The sequence below is a fragment of the Macadamia integrifolia genome, chromosome 5 (genome assembly GCF_013358625.1).
Source record: "Macadamia integrifolia cultivar HAES 741 chromosome 5, SCU_Mint_v3, whole genome shotgun sequence".
Taxonomy (NCBI): Eukaryota; Viridiplantae; Streptophyta; class Magnoliopsida; order Proteales; family Proteaceae; genus Macadamia; species Macadamia integrifolia.
The window spans coordinates 20,356,408-20,368,218 of record NC_056561.1 but is presented as its reverse complement, the minus strand read 5'-3'; the positions used below and the strand labels follow the sequence as shown (position 1 = coordinate 20,368,218).

The following is an 11,811-nucleotide window of genomic DNA, read 5'->3' as shown; positions in this document are numbered from 1 at the left end:
TAAGGAAATGTAATCCAAATGAATGAAAGGAAATAGGTACAAGAATGAAAATTACCTGGAGGATGTAGCCCGCTCCCTTGAGACCTCGGTCTCTATATGACAACAAGTCTAGGGTCCACAAGAGATATGCATAGACAGCCCCACCCCAGTCCCAAGAATCTACCTCCTGAAGATCCCGGAAGAAGAACACCAGGCGAATGTCTACTCTCCCTTGGAGGTCACTAAAAAGACACTAATCCACAACAAACAACAAGAAAGAATGGGTAACTTGGGCCATGTTGCAAGGGTTTACCCATAGGCCGGTTCTCAACCATTGTGCACTGATATCCCCAAGATGGATATGCATCTGATTAGCCGCAATGGTAAGACCTGTCAGGTCCGCAAACTCCCTGGCTATCGGAGTCTCGGGAAGGGTCATGGGTCTACCCCCAAATGGAATGCCCATCAATGAGTAGAAACACAGGGGTGTGATGATAATCTCGCCAATAGGAAGATGAAATGTGTGAGTACTCGACCACCACCGCTCCATCAAGGCCTTTACCAATGCCGGATTGAATTTTTGGGTCTCTATAAGAGTTAACCGGCACGGGCATGATGAATCAACCATCTCCTTCACTCTACGAGGAAGTATCCTGTACCATGACAGAACCATGTTCGGGTGGCCATACAGGGCCAATGTAGGTGGTTCTCTCCCTTAATACTTATGGAAATAAAGAATATATATATAAAAAAAAACATAAACATAAAAGATAGTAAAGAATATAGAAACATGGACTTTGCAGCCTCCGGAGATTCTCTTCATATAGGCAACACTGAAAATAATATACAATGCCAAAGAGGCGAAAGCACCAAGTCACTGACAAAATACCTAGCACTGCCTAGCTAGTGCATTAACATTGTCCCTCCGATCCTAAAGCAAAGAGATAAGTAAGATTGAACTCTTATTAAATATATTTTCAGGTCCAAAACTAGAGAACAGTACGTGGGTTCTCTCTTTACACATTGTGAGAAGAATTTGAAGTGGTTTTAGATGATGGTTCCGCTGGGTATCAAAGCATCCTTGATTACTGTGACGATTCCACTCTTGATGAAGTACCCATCTGTTTCTCTAGCAGCTTCTTGCACATTGTCGCTGTTACTGATCTGGATAACAAACAGTACTTCAACATCAAGGACTGAAAAAGAATATCAAATGCATACATGTATCCGAAACACCCACAAAGGCCAGTAGAACGTAAAACTGGTTAGAGTCGATCCATTCTTAAACCTTAACAAATAACTGGGGGAGAGACTACATTTATGAAATAATTGGGCTACTAGGTATCCATTTTAATATCTAATAGCCTTCAAATTATATAAATATATATAAATATATATATATATATATATATATGTTTCCAGAGTTTCTTGTTTTACTGTGCTCTTGAGCCATCTAGATCTTTCCCGTAAACCACCTTCCATATTGCAGCCATTTGGAGCTATGGCAAACCACCTTCCATATTGCAGCCATTTGGAGCTATGGCAAGGCAGATTCCTCTGGATCAACATACGGATCAATGACAAGGATTTAAAAAGTAAGAATTGAAGATGGAATCAAACTGGCCAAATCATTGGCAAAGGATTGGATGGATCAGTGCCCACCAATCCAATCTTCCAGAATCCATGTCTAAATTAATGTCCGCAATTTTTTTTCACGGGTAACTTGACCAGAAAAGCACCATTTTTGCTTGTACTCAGAAGATTTACTTAGCATAGGAGATTCTTATCTCAGTAAATCTTACATATTAGATTGATGTATAAATCCCCAACGCATCTTAAACAAAGAGCTGGCTATTATTATTATCATTTATGGAAAGCAAAAGTATTAAGTGCTACCAGTTTAGTGTAGCAATACAAAATAATTTAACGGCGAGAGGAGGTATTAAGTGCAAACCTTCACATCATATCCGATGCGAGCATTCTTGTCAATAATGGCCCTCTTGATGTGAGAGTTTTTGCCAATACCAATTGGTATGCTACCTTTTGCAGCCAAGAACCTCCTGTCAGAATCCGTCTGGTGCAAGCAGGATGAAAATCATTATTATTCATGGTGCATACATGACCATAAAAGGAAAATCAGTAATCCTTTATCAAGCTACATATCAAACTTCCCAGTCCTTCAAAAGATGGAAACTGCAGATTACCAGTATTAAGTCGAGAAGAAAGAATTCACCCAAGAAAAAAAATCTGACAAGAAAGCAAAAAAAATTCACCTCATAATAATCTGCTCCCATTAGTAGCGTATCTTCTATAATTGCGCCCTCTGAGATGCAAGAACGAAGCCCAACAACAGAATGGTGAATTTTGCAGTTCTGACAGAGAGAAGAATGAGAAGAAGAAAAAGGAACTTAGCACAAGGTCATTAATCATTATCTAAAACTCGATTGCCGTAACCAGATAGAAATGTATCAGAAGACACTATAATCATTGAGTTAAGCATGTGCAAGCCAATGTCAAAATACACAAAGATGGTTCCTCTGTCTTTGGTAACTTGCCTTGATCACACAACCCTCACCAATAACACTATCTGTCACATCAGCATCAAGCATTTTGGAAGGAGGCAAATACCGTGGTTGTGTATAAATTGGAGAGGAACGATCATAAAAGCTGCATTAAAATACATCTTAAATTAGACTTGGAGGAAAGGAACAAAAGATGCTGGCATCACACTACCTTGTTGGGAGAATGAATCTCCCCGGATTTCAAAACTACCTGAAATCTGGCACCGGCTTTTTGGTAATCCCCAAATTTGCGTTATAAAATGCTTCAATGGTACCAATGTCCTCCCAGTAGCCATCGTACAAGTAAGCTTGCACCTGAAAAAGTACCGTTAAGATTCTCAAAGTAAGGTACTGAGAATGTAACACACGGAAATAGTAGATAAATATTGGAATCTCCAGCAAATGAAGTATCGAATTGTGACTACAAACTTTAGAGGTTTCAGTGGCTTTGAATAAATTAACTCCATGACTGTAAAAAAGTTGATAGCCATGAAAAGAACAAAAAAGAAACTATGTTTTAAGTTGGGCTTCAGATATGGGTATATTGAAACTTCAAGGACTCGTGATTCATAACCAAACCGGACAAGGCCAACAAGAAGTTCGTACTTGTTGATGCCACACCAGTGGAGCACATGGGTTGTAAATCCTGCCAAGGATCTCAAGGGCCAAATTATTGAACTAAGAATGATTCATTATTAAACACAACAACATCAACTATAGGCCTGTAATCCTCGAAGCCACAAGGCCTGCAACTGTGGAGCAAAGATGGGTGGGGACAGGGACCTATCCACTGTATAAATCCCACCATGTTAATCTAAAAGGCCAATTATTGGTCTAGGAATTATTCATAACTAAAAAGGACAAGGCCAAGTATGAGCCAGGAATCCTTGTTGTAGCCATACCTGTGGAGCAGAATATAGTTTGGGCCCTAGCTATTCTAGTTCTATACATCCCACCGAGGTGATCTCAGAGGCTAGTCGTTGACCGTAGCAAATAATTATATGCATTTAACCTATTGTGTTCTTCAGGACAGTCAGGAGAAATTGTGGCAAACAGTTCAAAAGGAAATGGTCCAAACATTGAAAAGAAAGGAAAGACATAAAATCAGAAAGAAAAACATATGCAGACAGAACCATGCCCTTGAGAATTAGTCTAATGCAGGATTTAAATTGAAGGGGGGATGAATGAAAATAATTCATACCCTCATTCCAATGGAAGTTGCACCTGGAATGACTTCACTTCCAAAATCATTGGCTCCAGGGAACTTCTCATGGAGTAGCTCCAACATGACATCTTTGCTGACAACATATATACCCATACTAGCAATGTATGGCATCTCTTTAGCTCTCTCATCATCAAGGCCTAATATGGTAGTATCAACCTGAAATAAATTTTACAACAGTCAAGTCCAGCAAACAAATACACCATTCATAAGCAAAACGATTTGGGAACTTATGTCACTGAGACCACAAAGTTACAAACAGCAGAATACATATAAATCCATTTCATAGTTACTACCTTCATTGCCTTCAATTGTTCTCCTTTTGGCTTCTCTGCAAATTCAATTATCCGTCCTTCATCATCAATCTTCATGAGGCCAAACGCAGTGGCACGCTTTTCATCCATCGGAAGTGCAGCCACAGTAATATCAGCATCAGTTTCTCTGTGTGCTTGAATAAACCTCTCATAATCCATTCGATATAAATGATCCCCAGCAAGAACCAGGAATTCCATGATATTATGTTCCTCGAACAACCATAAATACTGCCTCACAGCATCCGCAGTACCCTGTGAATTATGAAAAGAACTCCAATGAGAAAGCCAGCTAAAGAGAAGGGGGCTGCATCCATCCCGTGTCGGATTTTTTTATTTTTTCCCCCTCTGCTCCCATTTTCTTTTCCCCCTTCGTTGTAAGTAACAATTTTCTTTTCATTCCGCTCATCCACCAAAAAAAACAAAAAAAACAAAAAAAACAAAAAAAACAAAACAAAACAAAAACAAAAACAGATCAACAGATCATCCCATCTGACTAGGAGTAAAATTTCTAGATAAAAGAATACTTGTAATTGACCTCTAAGTTTAACAGGATTGTAGAATTGAGTGACAAGACCAATAAAAGAGCAACCCAGTGCATGAGGCTTCCCGCTACTGCGAGGTCTGGGAGGGGCAAGTTGTACGCAGCCTTACCCCCTGCTTCGCAGAAGAGGCTGTTTCCAGGTTTCGAACCTGGAATGACAAGTCCAATAATGTTACTAAAATTCCCCCATCCCACAAGTGCAACCAAATAAAGACAAGTTCCAAGATGCCACATTGCCACACATGGATTACAGTGTATAGATTAATAGATTAAAAGACTAGTCTGATGAAACAAAGAGATTATCAACAAAAGGTGAATAATTCCATGATATTATGTTCCTCGAACAACCATAAATACTGCCTCACAGCATCCGCAGTACCCTGTGAATTATGAAAAGAACTCCAATGAGAAAGCCAGCTAAAGAGAAGGGGGTTGCATCCATCCCGTGTCGGATTTTTTTATTTTTTCCCCCTCTGCTCCCATTTTCTTTTCCCCCTTCGTTGTAAGTAACAATTTTCTTTTCATTCCGCTCATCCACCAAAAAAAACAAAAAAAACAAAAAAAACAAAAAAAACAAAACAAAACAAAAACAAAAACAGATCAACAGATCATCCCATCTGACTAGGAGTAAAATTTCTAGATAAAAGAATACTTGTAATTGACCTCTAAGTTTAACAGGATTGTAGAATTGAGTGACAAGACCAATAAAAGAGCAACCCAGTGCATGAGGCTTCCCGCTACTGCGAGGTCTGGGAGGGGCAAGTTGTACGCAGCCTTACCCCCTGCTTTGCAGAAGAGGCTGTTTCCAGGTTTCGAACCTGGAATGACAAGTCCAATAATGTTACTAAAATTCCCCCATCCCACAAGTGCAACCAAATAAAGACAAGTTCCACCACATTGCCACACATGGATTACAGTGTATAGATTAATAGATTAAAAGACTAGTCTGATGAAACAAAGAGATTATCAACAAAAGGTGAATAATTCAAACCAGTTTTTCACTTCTTATCACGAGAACTCATGTGAGGGTAGTGGGAACTGAAAATCAACGCCTAACCATAAACAAGCAAGGACGTTGAGACGACAATCCAAGTTTTTCCACCTAAAACTTCACAAGCTGAGAAATTATTCTATTTGATCAGATGAGTCATAATGTGGAGGAAAGTCCGTAGAATAAAATGAACCAAAAAAAGAAAAAATGAATAATTTTGATGGATCGAATATTTTGAATCATCCAACCATTAAGTTTTGAACGAGGTGGATAGACCAAATTGAGTGTACTCAACTGCATGTATGGCAGGCAGCCCACTTAAGAGAGAATGCCATATCTGCATTATCCCACTAGGTATCCCTTTATAGAGAGAGAACCCCTGAATAAAAATAATCACTTTTTATGTTGAAAAAAGGGGATTAAGTCCAAAGAAAAATGTTTTAAAACCAAACTGAAATGAAGTCTGAATTTGAGAAAATGAGCTCATCAGAAGCAAATTAAATACATCGAAAGTCAACCTCACACATCTATTTGTATAATATGATAATAAATAAGCAGTTCAAGTTCAGATGTGCTGGTAAGAACAGAAAAAATATAACAGACACAAAAGGCAGAATGAGGGTTGTATTATTACCTGGAACCAGTTGGGATTCTCAGGGCTTTGCTGAGCAGCAAGAACTTCAACAAAACCTTCATTTTTGTACCCTCCCATGCTACTGGCGTAAGCCCGCGATAGGTGGCGGTTAAGAGATGCAGAATTGAACTGTGTGAGAACATAGATTTTTGATATATTACTATTCAAGCAATTGCTCACAGGAATGTCAATCAGTCTGTAGTTTGCTCCCAGTGGAACAGCAGGCTTTGCTCTCTTCTTGGTAAGAGGGTATAGACGGGTCCCAGCTCCACCCCCAAGAATAATTCCCAGAACACTCTGAAGAGAATCGCATGAACAGAACTTAGTTTTCCATCCACCTTTAATGATGGAAATTATGACGTATAAACTTCTAATAAAAAGAATAGTGACAAGAAAGAAAGCATAAGATCAGAAGACCATTAACAGTTTGCTTAAGCCTTAATGTAGGAATCGAGTTATCCAAACTGGCATATAATAGTCTCAGAATTCGACATAATTGAAGAAAGCTACTAAATAGATTATTCATACATCATACAGTATTAAACAATCTAGGCAATTCAAGGCAAATTCAAAATAGTAGCTTCAGAGCTAAAAAAAGAGGAGAGCCACAAAAATTACCACCGTGAGGTCTAACAGTTGAAAATACATTACAGAAGTATAAATAAACCATGATTTAATTAGCCAGTACAATAAGGCTTGAGGTAAATGATAGCGTCAAATTTGACAGCAGTTGTCCAAATTCCTGCGGTTTAAGTTCAGAATTGAGGTTCGGTGGCGAGCTCCACAATCGTTAACCACATCTGGGAACTCCGAGATCCAGTAAGACTTCAACAAAACAATGACCTCAGACGGATTGGGGCCGGGGGTGAGCAATCCGACCACGAGAATCGGCCTCAGGTAGCTCCCCAGTTCCCGGAGAGGGGGAGAGAGAGAGAGAGAGAGAGAGAGAGAGTATGTGTGTGTGAAGAGTGAACAACAAACTTAGATCTAGATCATAATTAAACATCAAAAAAGGCTACATTATTTCAGACAATTATTATATGGGAATTAAGACAGTGGGTCTTAATTTATTCTCTTAAATCCATAAATTTACATCATTGCACCACATTAACTCCTTTTCCAAACAAAAATTCCATCTGCAGTGTTAGTTTCATGAACAGATGATCAATAGATTCCTCGAAGATTTTTAAATGAAGAAGATAATCAAGCAACAGCACCGAAAAGGTAAACATTTAATATATTAACGCCAACAAAACTCGCAACTAAAAAGAAGAAGAAAGTTTGAATTAAATAAGAAGTGCAGACTTACACGGCTGGCATCAGGATCGAGACACGTCTGCGAATTCTTTGAATCAGAAACCGCTTTAGGAGAAACCAAGAAAGGAATTCTGTCATTTGAAGCTTTCCTCGGGCTACGGAAAATCGCTTTGAGTGGAAGCTTATCGCCGGCGAGGTGAGATGAAGAAGAAGAGAGGTTTCGATTTACGGATTTGAGGACAGATGTGTTGGGCTTGTCGACGGGATTCAAGTGGTTCGAGGAAGGAAATCTGGAGATTCCTATAGCAGCCATGACCATTACAGTAAGCTTTTTTTGCTCTGTGTATCCTTTCTTCCACTGTTCTCCCCTGGTTCCACAAATTCCTAGTCTTAGCTGAGAGAAGAGAACAAGGAATAGCTGCGAGCGCTTCCAGGAGATGAAGAAGAAGCACTGGGAAGGAATTAAGGAAAGAGTGACGAGTTCCTTTAAATACGAATAACGTGGACAGCGGACATAGATCTGAGAATGATAAATGACTCTGATATTTCAGAAAATTACCGAGTGAACCAAGACAATCGTAAGCCGCTCATTCACAAGTGAGGAGTGAGGAGTGAGGAGTGAGGAGTGAGGACCTGTCAGCCTGAGAGGACTTCTCGCGCAGCATTTTATTAAAATTTCTTATTGAGTGGTAGTCATTAGTCATTTTTTTTCTTTTGTTGTTTTTGGCAAGGTAGTCATTAGTCTCGTTACTCATTATTTTCTTGGTGGCTCATTACGCATTATAGTATACGTTAAATTTAAATCTTATCAAACAAAAGGGTCCGTTAAAAATTAAAGGAAAAAAAATAAAAATAAAGGGCGGAAATAAGATTATCTCAGCAATTCTATGGGGTGGTGCTCTTTTACTATGCAATAGAGGTGGTAGTTCACATTCAACGTCTTGGAGCATCTCGATGTGTGTGCCTGTGTATTGAGTTTTGTATTGTAAGTGTTTTAAGGTGTTGGATCTTATCTGCCACCTCTACTAAGCATTAAAGGAGTCGAATCTAATAAAAAATTAACCATGAATAACTAGGCCTCATTTGAATTGATAGATTGAAGTCTGTAATTAGTCCGAGCAAATAAATATGTCATGTTGGAGCACTGACTGATTAATAATCGAGCATTCCAATGAAAGGTCGTGGTGACTCGATAGTATTCGATTGGGACGGGTCAAAAATTGTGATCCGCATATACCTGACCATTTTGTACTCCGATTAACTTGTTTATAGCACTATTAATTAATTAACTTGATTATGGAGTGACAATCAACCATTCAAATATAAAAAAGTTTCCATCTAACCTAATTATTAAAAGGATATAAACGATGCAAAGGCTTTATTTGAACAAGTGGCGTAGTGAACCCATTAATGAAGTGCGATTAAGACCAATCAGACTGATAGGCAATATCAAGAACATCATCATTTTCACTAAAAAATAAAAATCATCATTATCATTACCAGATGAAAATCGTCCGTCTGATTCGAATCCTTTTGCGTTTGCGGTTTTAAAGTTAATATGATCTAATTATAAACAAATAAATTTAAAAAAGGCATGTGGCAACATGGAATTGGTGTGACAGTCAAGCCAATCAATCAACAGCCTTGTCACATGCCTAATGGGTTATTGGACCACCAGATTACGTTGATCCTACATATACTCTCGTATTCCTGACTCCTGAGTGGTACCATGTGGCACAAGGATATACGTTTATGGTTAAGGACTCACGTGAGATGGACCCCACCCTTCGGCGCTAATGAAGCAAGGACCGTGAACGTCACCTCAAATCTACTGACCATGACCTGGCTTGATACCTTTATTATTTTTTCCCATTTTTTTAACTTCTTCGATAATGATCAGTCAGGGTGTCAAAGTGCAGCCCGGACTCGTTGGATCAAAACCGAAAAAATGAACCGAATCAATTAAAAAATACAATAATCCTATAAAAATCAGATTAAAGCATTGGACCGTATCAATTTACCGTCTTATTACAACTCGATATAAAATAATTCAATAAAAAACCGAATTGAACCGGACCAAAATGGCCTAAAACTGAAAACTTCCTTTATGGTTTGGTTTGATTAACTTTGACCAAAAACCAGACCGAATGAACCACTTGCCACCTTAATGATAAGTAAGTGTTGGTTATAGGTAATTTTTTAGTCCTATAGCACTTGTTTGCATCCAGAGTTATCAATTCGGCCGAATAATTCGCGAATTATTCGGCCGAACCGAATTTTTCTGAATTTTATCAAAAATTCGGACCGAATCCGAATTAAAAATAAAATTCTTTAAAATTCGCGACTTTTTCCAAAATGAATATAAATCGCGAATAATTCGGACCGAATCCGAATTAAACCGAATTATTCGGTCCATTTAAACATTATTTTAAAAAAAAAACCAAAAATAAAAAATAAAAAAATAAAAAAACAAATTTTTTTTTTAAAAAAAACCCCAATAAGATTTTTTGACCGCTTTTTTGACCGAATCCTTAAATTAATCGTCCGAATTATTCCGAATAATTCTCCGTCAGAATAATTCCCGAATCCGAATTTGCTAACTATGCTCACAAGGGATACGTAGGCAACTCGGCATGTTCGAGTGTGGTCTCATCTGTACCAAAATCTTAAAAAAATAAAAAATAAAAAATCCGGAGTTATGTCTCGAGTGTCCAAGAAAGAAAGCAATACTTTAAGATCATCATCTTACCACTTGGCACCTTAATTACTAGACCGTTTGTTTTCCCTAGTAATTCGTTTCTCCATCATCAATGGTCTACAAAAATCGCCACTTGGCATTATCAATTACAAGTCAGATCATTCCCCACTTGTGGTTCTTTTTGTTCCCCTTTCAACTGTAATATTCTATCTTCAGTATACAAGTTGGAATTATGATGAAGAACTTATTAGACCATGAAATATTTTTCTTTCTATCAAAAGTATCTTCTCATAGAACAAAAATATTTGTGAGCTTGTTGTCATGTCTTGTATATGTTTATTTCACTCTTTTTTTTTTCTTTTGATCAAGTTGTTCACTTGTATGATCCAGGAACAAATCAATTATGGCTTTTCCCCGTGCACATACTCTGGATGAGACTCTATGCAGGTGGACTGTGAATATGAATGTTGATGATTCTAGGCTGTTGGAAGAAACAAATCTTCAGGTTCTTAGCCAGATTCGCTGCATGGAATTATGCCATAACTTGTTGAAGGAAGTTCCCAAGCATTGGGATTGTAATCTGCACCTGTTCAAATTTGGGTCAGTAGAAATTTGTCCAACTCTGAAAGAATTCAGAGCCTGCTTGCTCTCTCCACCCAAAGGGAAGCTTTTTCATCCTACTCTGCAAGTAGACTACACCAAGGATATCCAAGAATTCTTCGGATGGAACAAAAAGGAAATAAAGAAGTTCATGGTTTTCCAGAAAATAGACATTTTTGAAGTGGCCAAAGCTTTTTCTCGATACAGATATTTGGAGAGAGTGGATCAGTGGCGTAGAGGTAATGTCTATCTATTTTGTATGATAGCTCGATACTTGTTGCGTTATCCTGGACGTGGAGCTGTTCCCGCCATCATCAAAATAGTGTTACAACTTTGAAAAGGTTGTGACATCGTTCCTACAATCTTGGCCAAAACACTTAAAGGGTTGGACCAGATGATCACTTCTGGGAAATTTGGTACAAATCACTACATGGGGTGTCCTGCTACTTTCCAACTTTGGTTGACTGAGAAGCTACAACTGTTAAGACCTTTCCAACATAATAAGCTGACAGCCATCCAGTACCAAACAAGGAGGGAAATTCCAGAATTCCACTTAATTGCTAATTGCCAGGATTACCTTCAAGAGAAAACTGAAGATAACATCAGATGGACTTCTCAGTGGTCGCCAATTGAGAATCCTATTATGAATACCCCAGGGTGCAATTATGTTAGGCTGATGGGATTGACTCACACGTCCTTTTATCTACCTACTCATCTGCAGCGGCAATCTCAGTTACCTCAAACAGATCCAGGAGAAATAGTGAACTTTTATTCCCCGGAGAAACTATCCACTAATGTCATAGATCTGCTGGCAGATTTGTGGCAAAGGCAGTTGGTGTAAGGTCTTTTAGAAGAAAAAGTTCCAAACACTTAAGCGAAGACCGTTGAAGATCTGGCTTTTTGGTTTAATGTATTTCCATGTAACCGTTTTTTGTTTGTTGTAAATTGGAGCTTGGAGTTGAAATAAATTTAGCCTTTTCTATCTACCTTCACATGAGTGGTGGGAATAAAAAA

The 11,811-nt window shown here is 38.4% G+C and overlaps 1 protein-coding gene across 1 annotated transcript; it reads right to left on the bottom strand.

Annotated features, from left to right (window-relative positions):
- Positions 1-762: 762 nt before the first annotated feature.
- Positions 763-7,968, bottom strand: LOC122079810 (glucose-1-phosphate adenylyltransferase small subunit, chloroplastic/amyloplastic-like). The gene is made up of 9 exons (XM_042646540.1): positions 7,552-7,968; positions 6,243-6,539; positions 4,059-4,328; positions 3,742-3,921; positions 2,752-2,855; positions 2,535-2,646; positions 2,253-2,351; positions 1,934-2,053; positions 763-1,143 (listed from the first exon to the last, which is right to left on the bottom strand). The coding sequence occupies exons 1-9, from the start codon at positions 7,816-7,818 to the stop codon at positions 1,027-1,029; spliced, it is 1,566 nt and encodes a 521-aa protein (XP_042502474.1). The 5' UTR covers positions 7,819-7,968; the 3' UTR covers positions 763-1,026.
- Between the last annotated feature and the right edge of the window lie 3,843 nt (positions 7,969-11,811).